Below are 27,686 nucleotides of genomic sequence, written 5' to 3'. Positions count from 1 at the left end.
ATACACACTTCTTTTATATTTAGTTTTAAGTACAAAGAAACGTTATTTTTGATAATAGAGTATATTTTTTGTATAAATTTTTTTATTATGTTCAATAACAAAAAGAACTTATTATATTATTTGTGAGATGCGTAAAAAAAACCTGTAAATAATTTTTTTTTGAGAAAAGATGACAGAAAAAGTATTTTTTTGATATATCCTTTTGTCGAGATAACTTAGGATCTTGGCTTTTCCTTCTTCTCCTTCCACAAAGCCAACAAGGAGACACCAGAGACCTTGACGACCTTGAATCTAACACCTGGAATATCACCCTTAGCCTTACCCTTTCTACCGAAACCAGCCAACAAGACTTCGTCGTTTTCGTCAACAAAGTTCAAACAACCATCGTTTGGAACGAAAGCGGTAACCTTCTTACCGTTCTTGATCAATTGGACTCTGACACACTTTCTAATGGCGGAGTTTGGTTGCTTGGATTCAATACCTAGCTTTTCCAAAACAATACCCTTAGCGTGGGAAGAACCACCGAATGGAGAGGACTTGAAGGCAGTACCCAAAAGTCTCTTCTTATAGTTGTTTTCGGCCCAACGGCTACACGAATAGGAGGTTTTTCATTATACTACTGTATTAATACTACTTCAACAATCCCAACCCATATTCACATCCATTCAAGGTTACTAATCTATCTAGATAAGACTTTCATATTTGGAAATAGTTCATGAAACGGCAATCAAATTGTCTTACAATAAATATAGTTTGCTGCAACACAAAAAGAAACATCCAAGTGTAACACTTCGTGGTATTAACATCTATAACAAATAAAGATGCCTTTCGCTTAATGTAACTGCAGTAACACATATCAATCCGAAACAACTACTCAAATATCCTGTAACAGATGTTTGATATCTCGTCCGTTTGCTTATCCAATCCATAGAAAGGTCTCAACTGTAGAAAAGTAAATTCAGATGCTTGAAATGGGAGTATTATTGAAATTATAATTAGTACACTAATGGTAGTGAATAACAAAAACACAATTACTGTTAGTATTAAAATCCTAATAATTTTGTTGGAGGTGAAAATACTGGAGGGCTGGAAATAATGCAAATGTAAAAATAGATCATAGTTCTCAAGCTTATATCTCGACAAATCAAAGCAGTTCCTCTATCATCCTTGATACTGCCATTCGATTCTCTTATTTGCAAACTTAATCATAACACTATCTTTGATTTTTTATTGCTACGACGAGACAGTCCAAGCATATCAAGATAGATTTGCTACCATAAAATCTCATGAACTGAACTAGTTACCATTGCCTTGTATTTCCTTCCTCCTCAGGCCGCTGATCGCTTAATATTCAAATAACATACTTGTTTCTTCTGTGGACACGTAACTTTCTTGCAGAGTTCAAACCTCTTGGCTTACCCTTACCCATTGTTGTCTATAGTCTTATCGATGTACTCTTTATGAATTGAAAATGACCCAAATACAAACTCAAAATGTAATATACTGTTTTAAATAATAACTAAGATGAAATTATGTTATAGTGTTCTAGCTGAAAAAAAAAAATTGAACGAAGTGTAACCCATTCAATGATGCCTGCCATCTGTGGGAGCATTACGCACACAATGAGCAATGTGTGGAACCCATCAGTACCCCCACCTGTAGATAGAGCTCTTCTCCCTGTCCCTGTCCTACAGGAAGCCCACTTCGAAGCTCTCACTAGGGAGTGTTGACTTAGGCTGGCAGAGATCGTTCTGCACCGGGACTGGCCAGCCTAGACAGAGTTACTGGCCCTAATGGGCTGGATTGTAGAAGGATGGGAATAGAAGGATCACAAGGTTCAGGCCAGAGAAAGGAACTGGCCTGCCCAGCCAATGCCTCTCTACCAGGAAGTTCACTACTGACTATCCCAAGCACACTGGGCCCCTACCACAAGCCAGTGCTGCATGGGATGGGGACAGAGGTATCGCACTGTAAGGCCCTTCGCTTCTTTCGTTCAGAAGTTGGATAGAAGATCCCCTACACTGACCACGTAGGGCCATGAAACAGACCCACGACGACACCCAGTGCCTTGCTTACTCAGGTGAGGATAACCGTACCATTGCCATGCTACTGTCACTGGCGTTTGGAAGGGTACCAGGTGGGGATTTCACTGCCCACCTACTGTACATTGTGTCACCCCCAAGGGGAGGTTCTCCCCGACGCGCAACAAAACGCCTCCGCCACAAAAGATAAACCACAACCAGATAATATGCCTAAAGATCACGATATGTCTGGATGTTGTAAAAGATGTACGGGTGTAGATTTGAAAAGCACAAGTCACAAAATCTAAGTAATAGAGTACGGTTAGCAAAATTTATAATAAACATGTGATACATCAGAAGACACGATATTTTCATCGAGTCTTCCCTACTAATCTGCCACTGGGGATAAGGTACAGAGCATTAGTAAAGTCCTTATGGTCCTATTTCAAACAACCTTTACCGAACCAACTGTGTAGGACAACTACAGTACATTAGTCTATGGGTATACATTTATAAATATATTCTACTGTTAAGGCTTGGTGCACCTTGTGTTGGATAAAGCGCAAACAGAGTCCACCTGATTACCTGCGTAAGATGTACATCACAATTAAATAAAACGTAAATTTTTAAGGGTTAAGTGCCTCTGCAGGAGTTTTAGTGGGCATCACCTATTTCTTAAGAACTTTCTGTCAATAATTAGCCAAAAAAAATGAGTGTCTATGAATGCTCATCGCATCGTTACTTTACAACTTGGCTCAATTACTGCTTATAAAATTTAGAAAGCCAAAGCTGCACCCTTGAGACTATAGAAATCAACAGTGAAAATCTTCAACTATCAGCGATGTCGCCGGACTACACCAAATTACTAGTAGCAAGATACCTGGAGGAGAATGGATTCACCAATACGCTTAGTGCTTTCCTTGATGAGACAGACTTATCTCTGGTAGACTTGAACAATGTAGCATTGAGTGGTGAACGGATGAAGTTGACAGAATTGGTGAAGGATAGAATCAAGTTCGATGAGCAATTGCTATTGAAGAAGGAGCGTAATCGTGCCGATAATGAGTTCCCTCTTACAAAATGGAATTATAGGAACACCTTTAAATGTGAAGAGTTGGAGCAATCAAAGTCTTTGCCCGTCACAGCAAAACTTGTCTTGCTACCAACGAAGGAACTTTACTTGCTTATATCAAAGGCCAACAAGACAACTACAGTAATGAAGTTCAGCTCTGACTGTAAATGGGAATCCAATAACATCATACAGCATGATAACATCTGCAAAGAAATTGGATATTTTGAAGGTACTAATTGCTGCTACTTTATTAGCATAGATGGGAAACTGGTAACATATGATATTCTGAACACGACAATGTTGCAGACCTTCCCACTCAATACAAGAATGGTATCACATGCTAAAATAATACCGTCAAACATTAAGGGCAGATGGTATCTTTCATATTGTGGATTAGACTCTAAATTGAGAGTTGCAGAAATCATACTCAAACAGGATGATACTTTTGACTTAAATATTCTGAACCAGGTCCAATTACTATCCAAGTGTACCGCAATAGAAGCCACATTACATCCAGAGACTGGTGACCCAGTAATATTTGTATCTAGGTTTGAATACTCATCCATTTTAGTATTTTGCATGACACAGGCCAATACAATATTACATTTAAGTAACATAGCACTCAATGATGCACAGTTCATGTCCCATTCATTCCATGGACTTGACATGACTATCAATGAAAATGCTTCAAACCCCAAAAAGAGCCAGATTGTAGTGGCAACATCACACACACCTTTTATGAGACTAATAGTAATCAACTTGGGGGATATTTGGAAGGAAATACCTTCGATGCTTTCTGAAGAAACATTCACCTCATACAATAGTATCATTTTAAATATGCTGACCAATATTCCGCAAGATTCATACTCTCAACCCATTCTTGAATGGTCTGATAGAGAAAAGGGTTTAATAGTAGGATCAAATGATGGATTATACGCAGTTGATTTGAGCAAAAATGACAGCTGGCAATTGTCTACTTATTTTGCTAACCGCCGTATAAAGCTTCTGACTAGTGATCATAGGGGCCTTTTAGTGGTCGGCACTGCAGATAAAGCACTATTTTCGTGCAGTTTTGTAAAAATGAGTTGAGTAAAACGAGTCCCTCAGTTGCTAGCAAATTTGCTTAAGCAAAACTTTATTTATGAATTAATATTATATTCTTGCTATAAAAAGTGAAAAAAAAATAGAATTTATATATGTAGGTGACAAACCAGACAACGAAGATTATAAACTTTATCCATATTCAGAAACATCGAGGAAAAAGTATAAGATGTTACCAAACTAAAACGTAAAGTACCTCGCAACAATCATCCTATCCTCAAAATTATTACACGAATAACTCCCTGCCAGGGAAATGATTTAGATCAAATTCCAGTTTGACCATATTTTTAAGTATTGTACAGTGATGACTAAACGAAAGGTGTTAATAATAGTACTTTTAGATTAACCTTTATCGTGATTAAAATTCCAATTTCTCATTATGAGCATTTGAGGCAGCCTGGAATTGGTTGAAATGCTGGCGGTTTTGATAATTATCGTGACCGTAATTATTGAAAGAACCTCTACCTCCTCTGCCGCGCCCTCTGCCGCGACCTCTACCTCTACCTCTACCACCTCTACCACCTCTGCCGTTCTGGAATCTAGGTCTTACTGAAGCTTGGCCAAATGTGTCCAAATTTAGTTCCTTCTCTTCACTCCATCTCATATTTGTATTTTCCTCAGCGGATGTGGATATAGAATCGAAGAAGGATGACTTCTTGTCGTAAAATTTATCTTGGTCAGGCAACTCAGGTTTTTCTTCAAGAACTTCTTCTTCAGTCTTACTGAATTTGGCATTGTTGGTTGCAAAATCAAAGTCACTGTCTGGGATTTCAACTTTATGTGGGGCAGCATGCTGATGAGATGGCTTTCTATGTTGCTGTCTGGAACCTTGAGATGATTTGTTGAAGTCATCAGAATTAGCATTACCAGATTGAGTCGAGGAAGCAATGCTGTCACTAAATGTTGCTGTACCAACAGCAGTGCTATCAGAAGCTGATGGTGCATAGACACCATATCCTGACACAGCAGCTGGTACATCAGGCTTAGGTGCCTGTTGTGCCTGTTGTTGTGGAACAGGGGCTTGGTCAGATGGTGTCTGAGCCGGGAAGGAACCCTCATTTGCATTTGAGTTAGGCTCAACTTGCTGCTGTTGCTGCTGTTGTAACACATGTGGTGGCGGCATAACAGGCTGAACTTCATGCAATTTAACTTCTAAGATGCTCAAATCCTTCACATCGTTACCGTTGAACTTAACCGATTGGTAGACAGTAGGATTTGGGTAAACCTCATCGGGACCCCAGTTCTTACGACCCTCAGTACCAAAACAGCGCACCTCATTCAAAGTAACAGTACCCTTTTCAGAGTCAATGTTCTGTAACAAACCGACATACCTGTTATCAGTGACAGAGATCAACGAAATGGTCTTACCAAAATATTGAGACATCCTTTTCTTTTATCTATCAGTCTAGTTCCTGATTTACAACAAATCTCTTATATTTTTAACTAATTCGTCTTTTGCCTTCAAGCAAGTCTTGTCTCTTCTTCAGATACTTCTCCGAAACAATAAACTACCAAAACTTGTACCTCTTAAAAACAAAACCAGTCACACTAACGAGATATTAAGCGCCCAGATGTTACTTTATTGTTGGTAAGCTACTGAAGACCCAAACTAGTGGCCTCCCATTCAGGTACTATCTTGCTCATTTATGCAATCATAGGCTTCCCTGGTGGGGCGACGCAGGAAAGTTTCAAGCTGCTTGCAAATTGCTGAAAATCTAGAGATACCATCATACGACGTGTACATTTCTTCCAAGAGTGATAGTATCTCTTAGAGCTGGTATCACTTGAGCAATGGAAATTGGCATATCGTTATCACAAATGGTAATGTATTAATATATAGTTTTTTTTTACTTAAAGAAAAAGGGAATGAGTGTTTCTATATTACAAGCTGTTAGATTTTAGTCTTCCAGCTGATGGGGAAATAGGAAAAGCGAAATTTAAAAGAAATTTTAAAATTATCTGTAACCTGATCTGTTTCTTGTATTGCTTGATTTCAACAACGTCTTGAAACCATTACACAGTTGGATGACAGTTGGATAGTTATAGTTGACCAAGAAGAAACCAGTGTGGGTTAGTTTGACATTCCAAATGTATAACTTACTCTCTGCGTTCAACTTGAAGATCAAGTAGAACCAGCCTGGATTCTCATAGTTCAAGCTGAAGTAGTAGACTGATTTCTTTGGGTTAACCTTTGAGTAATCCTCAATAAACTTAACTACTTCCTTCTTGGTACCTGCCTTGAACTTTTCATTAGAGGTTAGCTCGTTCAGTAGTCTAATCTTGTTTTGTAAATATTCAACGATAATTTGATCGAGATCGTGGTATCTTTGGCCTTCGACAACCAAGACTTTACCCAGGGCAAGTGGATTTTCCTTTTCCAGTTCTTGAATATCAACATGCTGGAACAAGTCTTTATCAAGTTTCCAAGTAATAGCCAAATGATCATCACCCCTACTCGATTGTCTGATGACGAAATCACCCCTTTCTTTACTTCTCAAATAATCCTCGGCTTGCTTACCATTGAATGGGAAGTAGTATGGATGGTTGATAACTCTATGTGTTCTCTTAGCTCTTGATTCTGCCATAGTTACCTTCTTTTCTTCTTCAGAGTCCTCCAATTCTTGCTTCAAGTCCCAGATAGCCGGATCTTTACTGTACGTCAATGGATTATATTCATTCTTGACATCATGCTCAAGTAAAGATACTTCAGCAGTAATGTTTGGATAATCAATGAAAATAACCTTTGCTGGGTAAGTTTTATTCAACTCATAAATTTCATTTGGAGGCCTGCGTACTTGAGCACCCAAATGTCTTTGTGCATTAACAATACATTCCACCTCCGAGTTAGTGACACAGACAATATCATTATGCCAGAATCTCTCCACCCTGACTGGTATAACGCAACCCTTGAATAATGTTTTATCAGTTTCACCAGTCAATGAGCTGAAAACTTCTTCGCTTTGCATAATATGGAAATCATTTCTTAGCTCTTCGAATCCATCTAGTAATTCCAAGACAATAGTGTTTAAATTATTCAGCTTCCTTTGTCCAGTATTCTTTTCTAACTCTTCAGCGTATGATTCTAAGTTCAAAGATTCTAATTTACTCCTACGATTTGGATCCTCACGCAAGAACTCAATGAATTCACTCATTGTGCCATTTTCTTCCTTTTCTGCAATTGTATCTGGATCATATTCTAATGCATCTGCAGCAACCTTGGTAGCTAAGTGATAATCTTCGGGATGAATTCTAGTACTATCAAGCTGATCATGCTCTAGATCCTCATATCTCTGCCTCTTCTTACTCCATGATATATACAAGAAACCTGCCGAATTCATGAAAATGACCTTATGAAGAATGTTATGAGTAATTAATTGCTGACGGGCTAAAAGTGGCTCATTTAGTCTCTGTAGTGATTCAAGGAAATCAATAGCCTTACGCTTACCAAAACCTGACACAAATCTTAAAACCGAAGCATAATATGAGTTATCTGTGGCCTTATTCACTTCGACACCAACCAAATTAACGATATCTACAAATGCTGTTTCTATGGCTCTGTTCAAGTACTCTGGAGATAAAAACGATTGGAAAGGATGTATAGAAAGTGATTTTAACTCTTCTGGAGACAGGTTAGCGTATTCCATTAAAGGTGAGTGCATGTACCTTGCCAGTGCAATACAGTACTTAACGTATGGTGGTTTGTTAGGGAATTCCTGAGCGGCCCTCTCAGAGTTTTGATATCTAATAGCGATCTCATCCTCAACATATATTATTGGTATGTGTGTTCCTTTTGAGTCAACCAAATTCTTCTTATGAATAACTTCGATAAGTTTTTTAAATAATTTTTGAGTTTTAGGGTTAGGACCATTAATACCAATTGCAGTAATTTGACATGTTTGAACAATATCTTCGAATACTTCTTCGAATTTATCTGGATTAGACCTATCAAACGGATTTTCAGTAATCTTGAAATCTCTTACGAATTCGCCCTTCCGGTTGACATAAGCCGCTATAATAGCATCAGAGCCAAATCTACCTTGACCACAGGTTAGTGTCAAAATTTTTGGTAGTTTTGGATCTTTCAAATCTGGAACATAAGGCGCTTGATCTAGTTTAGTCATAAATTTATGGCGAACAACTTTGCAGACTAGCTTTTGACATGTTTTTTCTAAATCATCCTTGATTTCTTGAGCAATGTCATTGAAGATTTTTTCAATAGCTTGTGTAAAGGCAGCTTTACGGAAGTTGTTCCACTCGATGGCGAGATCAGAAGTGTTCGTTGTTTCTAATGCAATTTGGAATAAATGGTCAACATATTGTTTTTGAGAGGACATATGAAGTTTTAAAGTCATCAAATTCAATGACTCAGCTTCCAACATCTTCAAGAAAATTTCCGGTTCACGACGGAAATGCAGAGGCGTTCTGTTAATTGCATATTTTATATCCTCATAAAGAGAACCTCTTTGAATTTCCCTCTTACCTTTAGTAGTTAAAACTACATCAACCAAATAATATCTGTAAAAATCGGCTCTCACTTTTTCTCTCACTTTGGTGTTCTTTGAAATTTCCCAAGAGTAATACTTCTGTATCGTATCCATTGCCAACTTAATGTTCGACAGAAATACTTGAAGATCACCGGCATTCTCATTCAAAACCAGTTCAATAAGTTCCAGTGGTTTCAAAGCTTCATGGTCCTTAGGGATGTGAATTTGATGCTGAGAGCTAATATTGTTACCAATTTGATCTGCTGAAACTCCTACTGCTTCGATAACTTTGTACAAAGCGCTACTCTTAAATTTCTCATAATTGGAGTTTTTCAAATGCTTCTTTCCCGATTTATCAGATTCCTTTTGCAAGTTGTCATTAATCTCCTGTGCATATTTAAATTCAAGATAATTATAGATATCTTGTAAGGAATTTAACTCTGCAACAGATCCAGTACTTTGATTTTTAAAGTACTCGTCAACAAGAGGGTCACTAATACCAAGCTCGCTGTAAAATCTCTTCACATAATCTCTCTTATTGATAATACTTTGGAACTCAATATCAAGGTGAACAATCTCCCATAAGTCGTCCTCAGTTAGAAGAAAACCATCACGTTCTCTAGAAGAAATGTAGTTCCTACGGTAAGCATATATGAATGGAACTTCAAGGTTTTCCTTAGTAATAAACTTGATTGCGTTTCCTACAGCTTCCTTAAACTCAGTAAGATCATAATCAGCAGAGAAATTCTTGTCAACAGCAATTTTCTCACTTATCCAATTCTTCTCAAGTTCTTGGTCGTTATCACTTAAATTACCATGATTTACTAGGCCTGATCTTAGTTCTTGATACCTTTCAGGTATATCTGTTTTACGGATTAGCATATCTTCATCAGTCATCAAGTTTTTTTTCAGATCTTGTAAATCATAGATATCTTGTAAACTGATTTTCTTCTTTGAACTCTTGGTCATTCCTGTTTCCTCATCAAATTCCTCAGACTGTTCATTGATATCACCACCTTCAAGCTCCTCATTTTCGATTTCTAGCGCCCAATCATAATCATGGCCGTCACCAAAAACGTCGTACATTTCATCAATCTTATCAGATGAAAGACCTGTGATCTTAGTTGGAGCTTTCATTCTTTGCTCTCTCATCATTTTTCTCTCGAGCAACCTCTGTTGACGGGTTTCCTCATCCTCATCGGAGAATTCATCTTCTTCAATGAAGTCATCTAACTCGTCTAACATACCTGATTTACGGTTATCACCTTGATGATTCGATTCACCTCTATCGTATTCACGAGAACCTCTAGATCTTTCACGATTTTCTTCATCATATGGCTCCTCATCTTCATCATCAGAGAAGAAGTCATTCAAACGTGATGATTCTTTCTCTTGACTAGATTCTTGCTCTCTATCTGCAGCGCCAGATTCAACTTCATCTCCTACTCTTTTCAATCTTTTTAGTTTTCCTCCACTCGAACCTTCAGTGGTAGGGCGTTTGACACCAGCATTTTCCATTAACAGGTCCAAATCATCCTCAGAAAGCCTATCATCCTCTTCTTCTCTTGCCCTTCTCTTATGTCTCCTCTTTTTCTTTTTGTCAGCTACATTTTCGTCATCCTCATCCTCATCTTCGTCTTCATCATTTACAATAAAACCTTCACTAATCTTTCTAGCTTCATCTTCATCGTCCTCCTCCTCTTCTTCCGATGAATCAAAGACATCTTCTCCTTCTTCTTCATCACTTGGAGCTCCTGAACCCATGCCATTGATTATTTCATTCTTTTCCTCTCTCAGAGAGGCGCTCTCTTGGTCACTCATGCTCCTCCAACTAGCCAAATAATTCTCTCTGGGTTTATGTTAGCAAACTATCGAGGAATTGGAATTGCTGTAGATTATCTCCTTTCTTATTTTCCTTACAGCTATGTTGGAAATAACCGTCGAACAAAAAAGATCTGAGCAAGAAAACTGAATCAAAATCACCAATTCTTTCGGGAATCAATGAAAGAACAGTCTCAATTTCAGAACAAAGCTATCGAGTTCTTGCGCCTTATCAATCCTCCAACAAAAAAACTGATATATAGTCGGAATTCAATACAGTCAATAGTATATAAATTTGAGCTTGATATTGGGCCTTGTTTTCCAACTTTCCAGCATTTTTTTTCTTTCTTTAAAAGACAAATTTTGTCAAAATATTTACCCGGCTATTAGAACACTAGCGACATATTTACAGTGATACATGAAAGAACAAGGTATGTCTTGCTCATACATGAAGTTTAACTAATGCTTAATAGTATATTGGTCAGTATCTAAATAATATATTAGCTTCAATCCTATGCAAATTATAATATTACAATTTCCATCCCTATTCTGATACAAGTCCAGTATTTATGAAAGGGAGGGTTCATTTCTTTTTTTTGTTGTGTGTACCTTTTCTTAGAGATGCTATATTAAATGCCAATGTACTTGTCTTACTGCAATTGGCATGTTCTCATATATATATCTCACTTGAAAGGCGGCCTCTTTTTCACTACCCTGTTCGGTATGCCAGTGGTTGAGTGTCTCGTAGTGCGCTGTTGCTCAAACATATTTCTGCCGCTCACCACTCTTGCGGCACCACCACCCAACGATACTCTTCCCATCTGTATACCTTGTTGTTTCTTCCTATCATATGCGTCTGAAGTTGAAGCAATGCTATTACGTATCGTGTGCAGAATTGATTTTCTTCTTAGTCGACTCTTTGGATCGTTATTGGAACTGCCATTTGCAAATAGCTGCATATCTTTACTGTTAGCAGGATTTGAAACAAATGATGCCTCACTATTGGTGTCCTCATCCGCTTCTCTTTTATCATCGTAGACTGGTGGGTTTTCCCTGTTAAATTTGTGCAAGTTTTCGTCATTGAGTGCATTTCTTGGTCTTCTTACATTTGGTTTTTGAAAGATAGGTTGGCTTATACCGCTAGGCTTCTTCATCTTCTCATCTGACGTTTGTGCATTTGGCTTTTCTCTTAGTGAATTTAATCGGCTCTTCAGTTTACTTTTCTCTGCACTTAATTCTTCGATTTCATTCATTAACCTAATCTCCTTATCAAACCGTGTTGGCGCATTAGGGAACTCAACACACCACGAATTACACATCAAACCGTATAATAGGGAACCAAAAGATTCATTCAGATCAACTAGATTATCATGAATGAAGTTAAGTCGCGTCATATTGCTGTCCAAGGTAACCACAGAGTCAGTAAGATCTTTGATCTGTGGCAGCAAATATTCCCTGAGAACATCATTCTTCAGGACCATATTATCGTCATTAAATGACTCAGCATCTGCCATAGAGGATCTCCGAGATCCAGGGTTGCTACTCATCGACAACTTATATTCCGTTGCAGATCGCACACCATCTTCTTTTCTAATATCTTGACTCATATCACCAATCTACCCTCGCAATTACAACTCTCAGAGATAGGTAGTGAGGAACTATTTAACAATAGTTATTGTCAAATCCAACGCAAATATTGTACAATACTTTAACCATCTGTAAAAAGATGCCATAACCATGGCGATTGTGACCTTATTTGTTTATTTGCGCTCTTCTATTACTGCGAAAATGTGGTAAATGCAGTATATAGTGACATACGAGCTTGTAACCAGTAGTTAAGAAGTCTATAGGATGATTCTTCTTAATAAGAGTACACATCTATTATTCCATTTTATTTGATTGAATATCTAATTTATATTGAGAGATGGCGGTTTCGTTTTCCCAAACTTTCTCATAATTACTCTCTCTGGGAAAGAGCTCTATTTACATAATATGATTGAAAGAAAACCAAGAAATTTGTTCGGACTTGGAAAATTACCTCTTTTACATGTACTTTTTAGCATGCTTTAGTTTATCACTCTTCAACTGGTCTGGTGCTATGGCAGTACCTTTATTGTATTTCCTCAGGGCAACAATTAAAAAGATAGAACTTAATAGTGAAAGACCATACCAAGTGACCAGGTACTGCAAATGATTGTTTCTTAGATCTATTTTTGGTTGCTTTCCGATAGGTACACCTGCTCTGGCAAATTGTAATTCGTCAAACTCTTTCTCAAATGTTGGCCGTTTAACTGGTTGTTTCACGGGTTGTTTATCAGCTTCATTTTTTTGCCAAAACTTCCAAGATGACTTACCATTACTAGCTGTACTTTGCTCATCGTTTGTATCCCAATGGTGATCTTTCATATCGTATAGGGCTTGGAAGTGGATGGGTGTACAGCCCACTTTTGCAGCCATGTCGTAAATGTCAGCCACCTGCCATAACCTCGACTGCTTATCCTCTTGCTCCCATTGTAAACTGCCTCTCTCCTTAGGTGGTCTAATCAAACAAACAACTTCAACATTGTTCCCTTCAGGCATAGATAAATGGTGAAGGGTTCTATTCTCAGGTGGTACTTTCTCTTCTGCTATCCACCCTCTTTCGATTAGTAATTTTTCCCCAGTATCGTTTCTGATAAATGGTGTAATTAGATAATATCCCTTATGACCATTTCTAACTCTAGGTCCCACAAACATCTCCTGTTCATGTAAGAACTTACCCTTCAATAAAACTTTACGATATTCCCAGTCTTCGCACATATCGACAGTAAAATTCTTGGGGAGTTTTATGGGGTCATAAGTAAGTTTCGTTTCACATTCCGCTATCAGTTGTGTTTTCCATGCTAATCTCTTCAATTGCCATGTCCCTAGTCCAAACGCAATTACAGGCATTGCGATCATCAAGCCTAAGGCAATCTTTTTCCCCAGTGTACTCTTGTTTTGGGATTCCTCATTGGGTGTTTTTTCTGTCTTAATGGGCTTCCAGTCTACAGTAGAAGTAATCAATCCCCTCGATAACAGCAATTTATGACTGATCCCATTCACAACTCTGTAGTTGGATTGCCCTGATGTGTTTAACAAGTTGCAGAACCTTCTCGAAGGTATCCTTAGATATAAACTCAATGCCATCTTTGATCTTTTATACCAAATGTATCGACCTAATTAGCGATTGGCTCGACGCTTGATCTGAACCCTATGATATACAGCGGCGATTAATATTTCTAACAAAATCAGGATGACTCAGCAGTTGGGACTAAGATGACTAGCAATATAGCACTCCCATACGTTTTCTTGACATATTTCAGCAATAAAATGAGGGATAGGTATCCTACATAACGTCTAAAATGATAATATTAATTGACTAGTATAACAAAATATCTGATCGGTTCCATTAGTATGCACTTAACTCGGTTATTGCAGGTGTTGTAAGGGGATTATTGCAATAATAAATAAATTTATATAAAATGACTTTACATGTATGTTATTAGGATCGTAAAACAGAAGAGAAATTGTGAAGCACAGATAATGTTGTTCTAAAACCAGCAGAATTTTGTGTTGTTATCCCATCTTACCAACTCTGGATGAATACCATGTGGAGGCCTGACTGCACTCAAGGATCCGTTGCTCAGGAAAGTCTTGGACTCGTGCTTACTCATATTCTCTAGTACAGTAAATAACTCAGGGAATTTGTTTGCGGGAATCTCCTCATCCCAGAATTCTAATTTGGTCAAGCCAAACTTCTTTGCTTCTTTTATGGCTTCCCCAAATAGGATTTTAGCTATATCATCGGCATTTTGCTGTCTATCTTCAGGAATGTAGATCTTAGTTATGATTAGTTCGTTTCCATTCCAACTGTGGTGCCAAATAATATGAGCATCTTTATACTCACCATCAGTAATAGCGTAGCCGTACCGTAGATCATCAACGGTAAATGGAGACTTCTTCTTCTCAAGTAACTTGCTGAAAATGAAAATATCACGGTCTTCGAACCACTTGAAGATGTCGATGTCAGCATCTACTGTGAATGTGAAACCTTCTGGATTATCTTTCGCTAATCTTACCAATGAATTCTTGAATTGCTTGCTTTGTAAGTCGATCATATCAGTGTAGTCATCGTACTTGAACATTCTTCCAGCTGTTGGAGTCACAGTCGCAGTTTTACAGTACTCTTCATTTAATGTGTCAAGTCCTGGAATGTCATGAATTGGAACGTGCTTACTGACATAGCCCATCTTGGAGTAATATTCACCAACTTCACTGTACAGATTGATTACCATGTTACGAACCAATGTTCTAGATAGCTCATGAGTAATTGTACTAGCTTTGTCATAGATGTCATCATAGTAGCTATTCAATTTCTCAATCATTATCTTTGCGTAGCCTTTCCCTCTGTACTCAATTGGTGTAAAAACACCACCAATACAAATTGTGAGAGAGGGCTCAATTTTGCCTTTACTGTTGGGGGTAATACAACTACCTAGTCTGTTCAAAGTCTCGCATCTAGAGACAATTTGAGACATCTTGTCGGTACTTGGCAAAGAAGTATCCTTCAACACAAAGTACTTAATTCCAAGTAAATTATGTGATTCTGGAAAACGCTTAGCATATTCGGACCCTGAAGTGTATTTTGTGCAAATATCGCTAGAGCCTAGTACAAGTTCTCTATCGACATACTCGTCATTCGTTAATACACCCTTCCAGGCTTCACTGTTTACATGTAATGTGAATCTGATAACCTCTGGGTCGAAAACTTCCTCGAAGATAAGGTTAGGTGGATGCGATTGAACAGTCATAACTTAAGCGTACAATAAATCAATGGAATACCAGTGCAGGTTGATTCACGAGAATGATGATTACTTTAAACTACAACAATGGATATATATTAGCACAATGATGAATGGCCATGAACTAGCTACCTTTTATATAGCATGTGTGAGTAATAATGAGCTCGAATAAAAAAGAAAGAAAATAGCTTGTGTGCATCGGAGGACAAGCTATCCCTTCATTAGATTTCGAAGGTGTTGGAATAAAGTATCCAAGCTTAAAATTTATGGTGAATTCCTATGGAATTATTTTTATTCAACGATAGGATCATTGAAGCAAAACTAGAATTTTTCACAAGCTCATCGCAGTGATATGTGTCAAAATGAAAAAAGTTGCAAACAATGCAATCCTTTTGGGAGGCCCTCCAGGTAATTCTAAGAGTGGTAGAACCTCTGACCCCCCACACTTAAATACGTAATCCCCTTGGAATAATTGCACTTCATTAACAAAACATGAATATATTATAACTTTTATGAATATTAACTTAATATGTATAGCATACCGCAGGAGAAAAATGGGGTTTAGAGGATATAGTCCTTTAAAAAAAAAAAAAGAAACAACGTACAAATCCAATGCGTTGCAATGAGAATATTGCTTACTGCAAAGATTTCATTTCGTCAATCAACAATGAATTGAACATGGGGTAGTTATCAAAATAGAGGTGATGTCCCGATTCTGGAATTGTCACCACTCTACTTTTCTTGCGATTGTTCATAAGGAAATCTTTTGTGACCCTCTCTGCTCCATGGATATCCATCCAATCATTTGCACCGTAAACCCACACCCATTCACAAGAGCTGTTTTTGATACCTGCATTATCGATGCCAAATTTATTGGCATCACTGGAAAATAAACTATTCTCCAAAGGTGACCTGGGGTCTCCTCCGCACTCGAGAACAAAACTGAGGAGGTACTCCCCCGAGCCCTTCATATTGAATATGGCAAATGAATATCTGTGCAATTTTTCAAATTGCTCATAATTATTCTCTTTATTCAATAATATCGGTTTAAATCTTCTGTAGGTCCAGCCTGAAGTAATCTTAGAACCTAATATTCCTGTCTTTCTTACCAGCACAAATGGTGAAATGTTGCGATCCCATAGCTTTGTGTACCACCAAGGCACCTTCTTTATTTTTAGTTTGATTTCCTCTTTCCCAGAGGAAATATCTTCAGTGATATTGTTGTTAATACTATACTGACTTCGTGAGATACCAGCAGGCGAACACATTACCATCTTTTTCACTGAGTCTGGGTATTTATTCAAATAGAAAGCCATAAGATATGCACCCATTGAGTGAGCCATCACGATATTATCAGATTTATCAAATCCTCTTTTCTCAAACAAAGTTCGTAGCCTACTTATAAACCAGTCGCACACCACTGATGTATCATCTCTTGGGAACTGGAAAGGAAAATCCATTCTTGACGAGAAGCCATAACCGGGCAGATCAATAGCATGTATAGACCAAGAATCATCCAGCAATGGTAGGTGTTCATAATTTTTCAAATAGAAACCAAGCCCAGCCCCATATCCGTGTACAAAAATCAGTCTTTTCCTCTTCTTATTCGGGTCCACATTCGCAGGTTCAATAACAAGCTCATTGATATAGTTGCCATCACTATCTATCTCAGTTTTCCTCAAATATGCTCTTTTGTTGTAACCTGTCCTTTCAAAGAAAGGCAACGTTCGGAGCAACTCCAACTGCATTAAGTCAACATTACTGTGAAAGGTAGCGTAATCACGCTTTGACTCAGCTAATGAGCGAGGAAATAATCTCGGCAGGTCCCTCACAATCTCATATAGTGGCTTTGCAGTAGGGGCAGTAGCATGTATAATAGCACTTCCATCTTTACCTACAACCTCAGAACTCTTTTCACCCAATGAGGATAACCTCAGCAACTTGCTAGCAACATTTCTAAAAGATCTTTTCCCAAACTTTGAAATCGACATGTAAATAACAAATGTATTTTTAAATTACACTCAATATTTTTAACCAATAAGTAGACTTAGTCCCTATGACAGGTGCATGAGCTATTCCTAGGCAACCTGAAATAATTTGTATCTTTGACGCAATGAAACAAGGCCAGTCTTAGAACCAAACAAAAGGTATGGAACACGATCGCTATTACAAACCTCTTCTACTGCATACAGTCGGTGTCAAAGAAACAATAATGGATGACTTATGTACCGGTTTCTATAGTACCTGACTCAAGTTGATTTTTGGTTCCTGAAAATTCCTTCAGCTATCGGACTTTATCATTATTGCGGGGGTGAAAAGCCGAGCGAGAAAGATGATAGGCCATCGCTAAGGTAACCATGAGGCAGTTGATATATGCCGATAATAGAGTCTTGCGAAGGTGTTGTATATTTAAAAAATAATTATAATCCTGAATATCGAAAGGTAAAGGAGAGGCTGTGATCTATAATCATCATTTTATAAAGTTGGGTTAGTCATCTTTAATAAATATTATTGAAATAAATAAATATATACGTTAAAATATTGAGAAAGAAAATCAGAATATTAGATTGTAACTCTATCAGATGGATAGAATCTACCAGTTCTGTTGTAATACTCATCTCTATCAATAAATAAAATAGTCTGAAAAATAAAATAGCGTCGAATGAAAAGAATAAAAATTCGTTAGCGGGTCATCAATTAGTTTTGCTTACCAAACATCTTTGAGAAATCGGTAACCGGGTCGTTAGACTTCCCTAGTTTAAAATCTAGTGGTAATTGCTTAGAATACAACTGGTTACTCTTGAGATGGTCCTTGACTAGATCGGCCATACCTTTAATAAATACAGGACTTCCGTTCAATGATTCACATCTTCTAAACTTGTCCTTATACTTGGATTCGCCGATGACCTCCTTACCAATTTCATATAGAGTCTCGATGTGGTCAGATGTGAAAGCAATAGGGATAAATATAACACCTTCAGCTCTTTCGCCCAAGTACTCAGCCATCTGTGCAGTCTGGGCACCCAACCAAGGCTTTGGACCCACTTGTGATTGCCAGGTAAGTCTATAAGGGTTGCAGAAGTTCAATTTCTCCATAACCTTTTGAACTGTGGCGCCTACTTCTTGTGGGTATGCATCACCTGTGTTCACCACGTCCATAGGCAAAGAGTGAGCTGAAAACAAGAGCACAACCTTGTCTCTAATATCCTTTGGATAAGTCTCAAGAGACTTCTTGATATTTTCAGCAAATGCAGTGGTTAGACCGTCATTGGTTGGCCATCTGTCAATGCATGACCAGTTAACTTTTCTCTCAGGATCAAGTTTCTTGATCTGCCTCCATAACTCGTTAATAGAAGAACCAGTGGTAGAATAGGAAAATTGAGGGTACTGGGAGAATGCTACAGCCCTAGTAACACCATCTTGCAACATCTGCTTGTAGGTTTCATCAGTGAGCGGTCTTGCATAGCGGAAGGCTACATATGGCTTGTGAGGGGCAGTGTCGGGACATGTCTCATCTAAGATCTTGCAAACCTCCGCAGCTTGGTACTCTGACCACTTACGGATAGGCGAACCGCCACCAATCTCCTTGTATTGCTTCTCGATCTTGGGAGTACGGAACTTCGCAATGTACTTGGCAATCTGAGGCTGGTATTTCTTACTTATGGGAATCAAATCGTTATCGGCAAACAATTCATACAGGAAGTCGTGTGTCTCCTCAATAGTAGAGGGCCCACCCATGTTCATAAGCACAATACCAGTGGTGCGTCTGCTACATGTATGTGAAAAGTGTCTGACAAATCCAAGTCCAGGTCTAGCTATCGATTTCATGATCATTGAAGTCTGTTTCGGTATGTGATAGCTCCTGCACTTGTAAGAATTTATTCTGCAATGACAGTTTAGCAAGCTACTAGTTTATATACTCTGCATCCTTCTCTTTCTTGCCCCATGAAATGCTCCAAGAAATGCAGCTGTGCCTTATACGTCAAATAATTTTTCACTTCGAGGAGGTCTCTAATTACTAAGAGTGACATTTACGAGGGTCTCGTCTAGACTTCGCATCCCAGTTCATTTTATTGCAAAAGGGCCCTTGACATACCGATGACGTTAACTCTACTGATGACGTTAACCTCCTTATACAAATACAACGGGTCATTTAATTAGCGCAAAGTTCAAGACAGGAAAGTACCCTGTGAGAGTCTTGCCCTTGTAGTCACTTATCTTTCGCACTTCGGTAGAAGAATGGAGTGGGGAAGTTCAGCGTGTAATAATCAAAATCAATAATGCATATAATATAACTGTAATCTGAATCAAACCTGTGAGATGCTAATATCTTGTTAAATATATCTCTGCCAAATAATTTTGGTACCCATTTCTATAAGCTCAACAGATTCCAATTGGATCAACAAAGCGACGCCCGAAAATTCAACTGTGACTTTCCTGGCAGACATTTATAAATACCAGACCACAATGATGTGATTTTAGCAGCTGTTTTTGACACTGGAAATCAGCCCAGCGCCGAAGATCAGATAATCACAACTATGTATAATCCCATTGATGCTGGTATTCTGCGGATTTCGCAGACATATGGCGTTGATGACTTTATGATCAGGTTCGCGCTGTGCCTGCTAGGTTCATTCCCTTTGAATGCGGTGCTGAAGAGATTGCCTAATGACAAGAAAAACCTGAAGTGTGTGTATATCATTAGCATGTGTATGCTGTACTTGGTCGGTATCATGAACTTGATAGGTGGAGTAAGGACGCTGCTGATCAGCTCCCTATTCACCTATGCGACTTCTAGGTTTTACAAGTCTAGTCTGATGCCTCATTTGGTGTTTGTGTTTGTAATGGGTCACTTAGCATTGAACCACTCCTACATACAATTCTTTGTGGAGAAAGCACCTGGCCAGAACTCTGTTGACATTACCAGCGCCCAAATGGTTCTAGCTATGAAATTGACATCTTTCGCATGGTCGTATTACGATGGTACGTATCTAAAGGACCATAGCTATGAAGAGTTGTCTAGCTACCAGAAGTCGAAAGCGATCAGAAAACACCCCAGTCTATTGAGATTTATGGCTTACACGTTCTTCTACTCTACAATCCTAACAGGCCCAAGTTTTGAATACGCTGATTTCGAAAGCTGGCTAGATTGTGAAATGTTTCATGACTTACCAGACCAAAAACAAGGAAGTAATAAGTACTATAGAACAATTCCAAAAAACGGTACTTTGGCAGGCTGGAAAGTTATCCAAGGTATATTTTGGATTGTATTGAGTACCTTAGGACCAAAATATTTCCCAGTTTCATACGTACTAAACAGAGAAACATTCATGAAGCGCTCTTTCATATACAGAATTCATTACATGTCTTTACTAGGTTTCATTCAAAGACTCAAATATTACGCTGCCTGGACAATAGCCGAAGGCGCATGCATTCTTTGTGGATTAGGATACAACGGCTATGACCCAAAGACTAAAAAGATCAAATGGAATAGGGTTCAAAATATTGATGTATACCACGTTGAGTTTGCTCAAAGTACAAAGGAATGCCTAGAGGCCTGGAATATGAATACAAATAAATGGCTGAAATACTATATCTATCTACGTGTGGCGAAGAAGGGGAAGAAACCAGGTTTCCGTTCTACTTTATTTACATTCCTAACATCAGCATTCTGGCATGGAACTAGACCTGGCTATTATATGACTTTTGCAACAGGTGCCCTATATCAAACATGTGGTAAATTCTACAGAAGAAATTTCAGACCAATTTTTCTGCAAGCAGATGGTAAAACAGCTGCTGCATCAAAATGGCTGTATGATTTGATTTGCTTTTATGTTATCAAGTTGTCATTCGGATATCTAGTTATCCCATTCATAATCTTAGATTTTAAAACTTCAATGCAAGCATGGAGTACAGTCTACTTTTACGGTCATATTATTGTTGCTTTGTCCTTCTTTGCCTTTAGAGGTCCTTATGCTAAGAAGGTGGTAAATGCATGCAAATCATTGCAACCACTGCAAGTAGAAGCCAAGCAACAAAAAGAGGTCGAAAAGAAGATTGCTGCCTCTTCTGGAACTTTGGGTGATATCTTGAAAGAAAAGCATGCCTACGAAGAAACCAGGCAAAAATCAGAGGAACCTTCCATCACTTTGGGTATTCCTACAATCGATATCCAGGACGGCCAATGGTCTAATGCCAAACACGAATGGGAAGAATTCCAAAAGGATTACTTTGAATGGAGGGAACAAAAAGGTCTTGAAATAGAAGAAGAAAACTTAACAAAAGCCTTCCAAAAGTTCAAAGAAGAATTAGTAGGTGCAAAGGATGACTCAGGTCAAAGACTAAGACGTATGAGTTTCAGTGATTATTCCACTGATGCTTTAGTCCAAGAAAAGGAAAATAAGTAAAAGCATACAGTTTCATCAATGACAACCATCAATATATGAGATAAAAAGATTGCCCTCAAGAAGTACAACAGAGCATAGTTGATAAAATAGTATATATATGTAAATAATTGATGTAAATTGCTATATGAACACCACGAATTTCATTCCACGCCCGTCTGCATTGGAATCTGAACGTCATATATGAACGGTTCAATCGAATAACTAAAACTCATCTGGATTAAATAAATCTAAATCAGAGTCCATGGCTTCATCTTCATCCTCTCCAGCATTCTTATCTTCGTCACCTTCAGCGTCATTGGCATTTGCACCGAAGACAAATGAATCATCTTCCTTTTTATCATCTTGCCGTATTTCACCCTCAGCACCCTCAGCATCTTTCACAATATTCTTATCCTCATTGGCTGTGCTGCCATCTTCTTCACCATCCTCCTGTCCTGGTAGTTTTGTAAGTTCCTTGCCATGTAATGAAGCCATGGCCAACATACCTTTTCTCAAAGCATCTTCTGCAGGCCAGATAAAATTGTTAGGACCAATTGTACCTTTATCGAATGTAGGCGGTATTTTCGTAAATTTGGCCAGCTTCGTTGCATACTCCAACAGTACGTTAGATTTTATCTTTTCGCGCTGCTTTAGAATCATCTTCTTTTCAAACTCTACTTCTTCCAATAGCGGCAAAGCATTTAAATCATCATGACACTCATTCAGAATTGATAGTATATTTTTGGTTTGTTGGTCGACCTTTGATATTTCGTCGTCCAATGTCCTTAGCCTCGTGAACACAGAATCATATTGAGGTAACAGGTCCAGCGTGCTGTACAGTTTCTTATCGGCTTCTATCAGTTGCTTACCAATTTCCAGCTGTGGTTTAAAATTATCAACACTATCCACTAGTTTTGTCAGTGCCTCCTCATACAAACACAGATCAGAATATAGCTGCACTTTGTCCAGTTCCTGCTCACTTATGGTGCCACTGTTCGATTCTGCCACGAGCGACATACTTGTATATCCACCTTGTCTATAATATATTGCACTACCAAGTGCGCTGAAAACTATGATATAGAGTCAATTGCTTTGCTAAACTTCTATAGTTGACTCAACCAGTCCTGTTAACTCTGTCTTTAGCATGACCTGCAGTGTCTGTCTTATTTTTTCGAGAAATTATCAAGAGCTGCTTTCCGGGTGAGACAATTTTCAGAGAACAATGATGATTGCCAAGTAGGTAGTATAACGGATGCAGTATAACCATCCGGCAGATATATGAGGTATATGAAATAGAATCTATTAATATATACTTGACTAAAGAAGAGGAGGAAAATTGTAAATAGAGAAAGAGTAAAATCCGTAGAAGGGTCGTGAATTATATAAGGTTAAGATCGTCTTTAAGATGGTAATTACAGACCTATCAAAACGGTGAGTGACACTCGTAACATTATGACTTCGAAAACAAGAGTAACCAGACTAATGTTTCGGGAAAAGCCATCCCATATGCCGAGCAGTGGGAATACTAGTATGTTGTGCTGGAATAGGAAAAATAAAATGGAATGAATAAGATAATTAGGAAAAAAAAAAAGGGTAAACGAATTTATATCATAAGGTGGGATTTGGCAACGTCACTTATATCAGGCATAAAATAAATATCCCAATCTATTGGCGTGTATGTTCAAGAAACATATCATGCCTTCAAGGCCGATATGCTAGCAATTCACTGAATTGCATTACTGATGCTTCTAGGGATTCTTGGAATACCGTCTTCTTTCAACTGATTATCCAGTTCTCTGTCAAAGCCGTGTCTCCACAAGGAATGGTTTTCACCAATGACGTAAGTCAAGTCTCTGTTCATGTAGCCCTCTGGACCCAAGTAGTTCAAAGTTTCAATAATGTCATCCAGCAACACTGTCTTACCTTGACCCATTTCTTCGCCAATACCTGGGTGCTTAACGTTAACAATATGAACATGGAAATGGTAGAAAGAAGGGTGGTAATGGACGAATATTCTCAACTCATCGGGGCGAATGGAGTAATTGAAGCACGCTGGCACGATTGTCCTCAATGTTGTATTCAGCTTCTTCAACCATTCCTGATGAGAGGAGTTCAAGTCTCTCAACGACTTGATGTCCTCCCTGTAGACTATTGCCATCAAGTACAATGCGTCCAGGTTGACACCGTCCCATTTCATATCTGGGAAGATCAGGAACCCGTCCTCATCGTGCGGATCCAAATGCTTGTAGACAATCCTGTGGTCCTCGGCACCGTTGTACAGGATATTGTTCACCCACTTCATCATCTCGCTCGTAGTCATCTTCTTGATGTAAGGTATGACGTATTTCTTGTACATCTCGGGGGTCTCCCTGACCATATGCAATTCCTGCTGGTCGTAACGCCTGATGTGGATATTTGTCGCCGGGTATATCAGATTCAACTTCGCCGTGGGATTCTTCTGCAAGTGCTGCTTGATGACAGACAAACCCCAGTAGTAGATATCATTCGAGCTGATCTCTTGCACACCTTCAATACCCGTCAGGCAGGAGTACTGGTTCTCCCTGTGGTAGAAAACGGGCGTGCTCCTCCCGTCCGCAGAGGGCCTCCTGACCGTCTCCTCAAACATGAAATGCGTCTTCTCACAGGTCAAAATCGCATCCTCCCCGCCAATCTTCCCAAGCAAAGAGATCTTCTTCGTCTGTGGATCGCTGTCAAGCACACGCTCAAACCGAAACTCGTTAATCAGCTTCGCCAGATTCTTAGACCCAGCATCGGGAACCCACTTCTCCTCCTCAACCTCAATCGTGGGAACGCCCCCGGCCTCCTGCCGAAATATCTTGTTCTTGTAAACCTCCGAAGAGCTAGGTGGTGTATTCATAGCTGTAGGCATCTAGTTATATCGCTGACCTCTAGCCGCCCAAACAAGTACCATCCAGATTCCTTCCCCCCCACCAGAAACCACCGCCTTTATATACTCTTCCTCCAAAACGGTTTACGCCCTTTTCCAGGTTCCCCTTAATCCCCCTGCGAACTAATAAATTAAATTATAAAAAACCCCTTGGGAATCTCCGTTGTACGGCTGTTTCTTAGTAATTACGTATCCAATAACGTTAATGCATGTGAGCTTCTGCGTAGTATGGCATATATAGTATTATTCTTATATTATACTGGTGTTATATTATATTAAATTTGCATGGTATGTGGTTCTGTAGTGTAACTGTGCTTTTTAAACGTAAAATGTATGCATGTAAACTCACTCAAACAAGGTGTTGTAGTCTATGCGGTCGACTATGTCCGGGAAGCCCGAGTTGTAGTTGGTCCAGAACTCGTCTGCTAGCATCTGCGCGAGCTTGTTTGAGTTTTCGTCCTCTGGCTCTGTGCTGTCCATGTCCAGGAACGAGTCCGCGGCGATGTCAACGTTCGGCACGTTGAGTATCTCGTCCGCGTACATGCTGCTGATGTCTGAGCCGGCGATGCTGCCGTTGGCACTCTTGTCCCTCGTGATCACGGGCGACACCATAGACAGCGGGGTCTCGACGTCCATTATACGCGACGGACACCCGTTGCCCTGCATACCAACACTCGTTCCCTGGCTGGTCCCCTGGCTGGTCCCGGAGCTGTGCGTTCTCGTCGACGCGCCGCTGCCGTTAGTCGATCCCTCATGTGCATGTGCCATATGTGTGTGCGGTTGCACTTGCGTTTGCTGCGCTTGCTGTGGTTGCACTTGCTGTGGTTCATGTTGTATCTGAGCTGGAGGTGCCATCGAGCCAGACGTGGCAGCGACACCGTTCTCCATCTCTTCCAGCGGGATCCACACATCCTCCGCTTTGGTACGGTACTCGATGATCTTGGCAAGCAACGTCCTGTTCACACGCTCCAGCGCCAAACTGACGATGAAGGTGTGCGACCGCACAACGACTTCCATCATACCTTTGCTGGCGTTGCCGTTGTGCCACCTGTCAAATAGATCAGAGTACACTCTGAACGAGCTGATCAAGGAGATGTTGCGTCCCGGCGCCACTCGCAGCGTCGTCAGATCATGCTGGTCAATGTCCTTCAGCTCTTTCTTCAGGAACTTACCTCTCTCAAATAACGTCAGCTTGTAATACAACATCGCACAGAACAGGGTGATGGCCTTCTGGAACAACGTGTTTGTAGCTGAAAGCGAAAAGGACAGGTATGGTGTTATGTATTTCGATGTTCCCACAGCATCCGGATAGTAGTGGAGATCCTGCGTGTAGCAATATAAGGTCAAATTGACTACCATAGAGACACCAATCAAACTTTGCTGCAAGATGTTATTCTTCAACTCCAATGACCTCTCCTTGGTCACAATAAACCTCAAGGAATAATAGGTGATCGATAAATTCATGGCCAAAGTCAGCACACGGTAATCAGAGGCAGATTGCGCATCAATACCTTCATAGGTAGTGTATCTGTACAACTCTGGAAACTCCTTCTCAATATATTGTGCAATATCTTCAGAGTATTGCACCAGATTAGGAATAACCCTCCTATTATAAATACCATGGATATGCCTTCTGGCTATCTTCAACAGCCTCTTTAGTTTCCAATAATAACTCCCAGGCTTATCAGTATCATTGTCAAGGACACTTGGTAAACTATCGTCTAATAAATCTCTGTTAATTAAGAGCGGCCTACCAACATGCAGGGATGTGTTAACATCAGCGTAAATGACCCATATCCACAAGTTTTCCATGGCCTTCATACTGCCGATACTGGCCTCTTGACCTTCATAAATAGAATGATTCAAATGCAAACCTATGTTAGTGGCTGAAGTGCACAACGTATCCACAAGATTTAGCATATGAATCTCATCACCGCAAGGGGCGTAAAGCTCTCTATAGTAATATCTGAGTAAAAGGAACTGTGTACGTTCCAGGTATAGAATTTTTGAAGTAGTAGTACCCGATAGCGCGATGTGGAACCTCTGAATAGCAATAGGAACTCCTTCATTATAGTGCTGGAGACAGACAATCATAACGATGACTGCCATCTTATAAAAGTTTCTCTTCTGAGAAACCTTTACACCTGCTATCCGTCTTTCCTTTCCATCATTAATGTATTCACCAGGTTCAAATTCTTGATAAAAATCGTTCATAACTTTGCTGAAGTCCAGCGTAGAGCTTATTTCATGAAATAATGTATTGTCGAAGAACTGTTGAATCGCTCTGCGGGTTGCCTCATATGATGGCAACGCCGCCACTGCTTGAGTGAATAATGACCTCGTGTCACCAAGTTCAAACTCACCATCTATGACTTCTAATTCCTTTAATACAGACAATTTATTCTTGGACTTCCATTTGTTTCGCTCTTCTTTGACCTTGGCGTACAATTGTTTGAATCGATCTAAGAAATCCTGACTTTGAAGACGTATATATGTTCTGCTCGATGTAGGGCCATACAATATCTTCCTCCCAGATCCCTTGGATTGTAAAAAGAATATATCAGCAACAGGGTTCACCACGCTGTTTTCCTGATGGCTAATCTTGGCGGCTGTATCTGGATCAACCGCCTGCAAGGCCTTCTCCAACTCTTCTACTTTCTTCAACAGCGTCAAATTCGGCACAGAATCAAAAACCTCTTCCAACTTTACTTTTCGGGTGTCCACAGTGTCCTCATATATACAAGTACTGAACTTCCTGCTCACACAGGTTGAACACATCGGTCTAGCATTATCACACTTAAGCTTCCGTCTCCTACAAAAAGCACACGTCCGTATAACTTTCTTCTTCACCCTCTTACTCCTCTTCTTCACATTCCCATTTAGGATAGACTTTGTGTCCACACTGGGCTCCACGCTTTGCCCCTCAGAAGTGCTCACCAACATCTTATCCGCAGCCACTCTATCTCAATGTAAGTGGCAATTTAAAAATCAACCAACAGCCTCTTTAAATAATCACCTCCTAGCCATAAAGTCCAAGCCGCCTTCTCTCTCTCTCTCCAATAATGACCTT

At 39.4% G+C, this 27,686-nt stretch overlaps 15 protein-coding genes across 15 annotated transcripts; 4 read left to right on the top strand and 11 right to left on the bottom strand.

Annotated features, from left to right (window-relative positions):
- Positions 1-215: 215 nt before the first annotated feature.
- On the bottom strand, positions 216-1,429 carry RPS23A (40S ribosomal protein uS12; the record flags this gene model as incomplete). The annotated part of the gene is made up of 2 exons (XM_448986.1): positions 216-588; positions 1,365-1,429. The coding sequence occupies 2 exons, from the start codon at positions 1,427-1,429 to the stop codon at positions 216-218; spliced, it is 438 nt and encodes a 145-aa protein (XP_448986.1).
- A 384-nt stretch (positions 1,430-1,813) lies between these two features.
- GVI51_L04697 (uncharacterized protein) lies at positions 1,814-2,008 on the top strand (the record flags this gene model as incomplete). The annotated part of the gene is made up of 1 exon (XM_002999544.1): positions 1,814-2,008. The coding sequence occupies one exon, from the start codon at positions 1,814-1,816 to the stop codon at positions 2,006-2,008; it is 195 nt and encodes a 64-aa protein (XP_002999590.1).
- A 29-nt stretch (positions 2,009-2,037) lies between these two features.
- On the top strand, positions 2,038-2,232 carry GVI51_L04675 (uncharacterized protein; the record flags this gene model as incomplete). The annotated part of the gene is made up of 1 exon (XM_002999543.1): positions 2,038-2,232. One exon carries the CDS (start codon positions 2,038-2,040, stop codon positions 2,230-2,232), a length of 195 nt encoding a protein of 64 aa, XP_002999589.1.
- Positions 2,233-2,862: 630 nt separating this feature from the next.
- On the top strand, positions 2,863-4,182 carry GVI51_L04653 (uncharacterized protein; the record flags this gene model as incomplete). The annotated part of the gene is made up of 1 exon (XM_448985.1): positions 2,863-4,182. One exon carries the CDS (start codon positions 2,863-2,865, stop codon positions 4,180-4,182), a length of 1,320 nt encoding a protein of 439 aa, XP_448985.1.
- Positions 4,183-4,552: 370 nt separating this feature from the next.
- SCD6 (Scd6p) lies at positions 4,553-5,578 on the bottom strand (the record flags this gene model as incomplete). The annotated part of the gene is made up of 1 exon (XM_448984.1): positions 4,553-5,578. One exon carries the CDS (start codon positions 5,576-5,578, stop codon positions 4,553-4,555), a length of 1,026 nt encoding a protein of 341 aa, XP_448984.1.
- A 571-nt stretch (positions 5,579-6,149) lies between these two features.
- Positions 6,150-10,499, bottom strand: SPT6 (chromatin-remodeling histone chaperone SPT6; the record flags this gene model as incomplete). Its single annotated transcript, XM_448983.1, has 1 exon — positions 6,150-10,499. The coding sequence occupies one exon, from the start codon at positions 10,497-10,499 to the stop codon at positions 6,150-6,152; it is 4,350 nt and encodes a 1,449-aa protein (XP_448983.1).
- Positions 10,500-11,182: 683 nt separating this feature from the next.
- Positions 11,183-12,106, bottom strand: DAM1 (Dam1p; the record flags this gene model as incomplete). Its single annotated transcript, XM_448982.1, has 1 exon — positions 11,183-12,106. The coding sequence occupies one exon, from the start codon at positions 12,104-12,106 to the stop codon at positions 11,183-11,185; it is 924 nt and encodes a 307-aa protein (XP_448982.1).
- A 436-nt stretch (positions 12,107-12,542) lies between these two features.
- Positions 12,543-13,667, bottom strand: SHY1 (cytochrome oxidase assembly protein SHY1; the record flags this gene model as incomplete). Its single annotated transcript, XM_448981.1, has 1 exon — positions 12,543-13,667. The coding sequence occupies one exon, from the start codon at positions 13,665-13,667 to the stop codon at positions 12,543-12,545; it is 1,125 nt and encodes a 374-aa protein (XP_448981.1).
- Positions 13,668-14,071: 404 nt separating this feature from the next.
- On the bottom strand, positions 14,072-15,331 carry GVI51_L04543 (uncharacterized protein; the record flags this gene model as incomplete). The annotated part of the gene is made up of 1 exon (XM_448980.1): positions 14,072-15,331. One exon carries the CDS (start codon positions 15,329-15,331, stop codon positions 14,072-14,074), a length of 1,260 nt encoding a protein of 419 aa, XP_448980.1.
- Positions 15,332-15,957: 626 nt separating this feature from the next.
- Positions 15,958-17,313, bottom strand: CLD1 (carboxylic ester hydrolase; the record flags this gene model as incomplete). Its single annotated transcript, XM_448979.1, has 1 exon — positions 15,958-17,313. One exon carries the CDS (start codon positions 17,311-17,313, stop codon positions 15,958-15,960), a length of 1,356 nt encoding a protein of 451 aa, XP_448979.1.
- A 706-nt stretch (positions 17,314-18,019) lies between these two features.
- HEM15 (ferrochelatase HEM15) lies at positions 18,020-19,156 on the bottom strand (the record flags this gene model as incomplete). The annotated part of the gene is made up of 1 exon (XM_448978.1): positions 18,020-19,156. The coding sequence occupies one exon, from the start codon at positions 19,154-19,156 to the stop codon at positions 18,020-18,022; it is 1,137 nt and encodes a 378-aa protein (XP_448978.1).
- A 704-nt stretch (positions 19,157-19,860) lies between these two features.
- On the top strand, positions 19,861-21,729 carry ALE1 (lysophospholipid acyltransferase; the record flags this gene model as incomplete). Its single annotated transcript, XM_448977.1, has 1 exon — positions 19,861-21,729. One exon carries the CDS (start codon positions 19,861-19,863, stop codon positions 21,727-21,729), a length of 1,869 nt encoding a protein of 622 aa, XP_448977.1.
- Positions 21,730-21,930: 201 nt separating this feature from the next.
- MED4 (Med4p) lies at positions 21,931-22,725 on the bottom strand (the record flags this gene model as incomplete). The annotated part of the gene is made up of 1 exon (XM_448976.1): positions 21,931-22,725. The coding sequence occupies one exon, from the start codon at positions 22,723-22,725 to the stop codon at positions 21,931-21,933; it is 795 nt and encodes a 264-aa protein (XP_448976.1).
- A 706-nt stretch (positions 22,726-23,431) lies between these two features.
- On the bottom strand, positions 23,432-24,598 carry DCS2 (5'-(N(7)-methyl 5'-triphosphoguanosine)-(mRNA) diphosphatase; the record flags this gene model as incomplete). Its single annotated transcript, XM_448975.1, has 1 exon — positions 23,432-24,598. One exon carries the CDS (start codon positions 24,596-24,598, stop codon positions 23,432-23,434), a length of 1,167 nt encoding a protein of 388 aa, XP_448975.1.
- A 363-nt stretch (positions 24,599-24,961) lies between these two features.
- On the bottom strand, positions 24,962-27,559 carry YRM1 (Yrm1p; the record flags this gene model as incomplete). The annotated part of the gene is made up of 1 exon (XM_448974.1): positions 24,962-27,559. The coding sequence occupies one exon, from the start codon at positions 27,557-27,559 to the stop codon at positions 24,962-24,964; it is 2,598 nt and encodes an 865-aa protein (XP_448974.1).
- Between the last annotated feature and the right edge of the window lie 127 nt (positions 27,560-27,686).

This window comes from Nakaseomyces glabratus, chromosome L (assembly GCF_010111755.1).
Source record: "Nakaseomyces glabratus chromosome L, complete sequence".
Taxonomy (NCBI): domain Eukaryota; kingdom Fungi; phylum Ascomycota; class Saccharomycetes; order Saccharomycetales; family Saccharomycetaceae; genus Nakaseomyces; species Nakaseomyces glabratus.
This window is presented reverse-complemented; position numbering and strand designations above follow the sequence as displayed.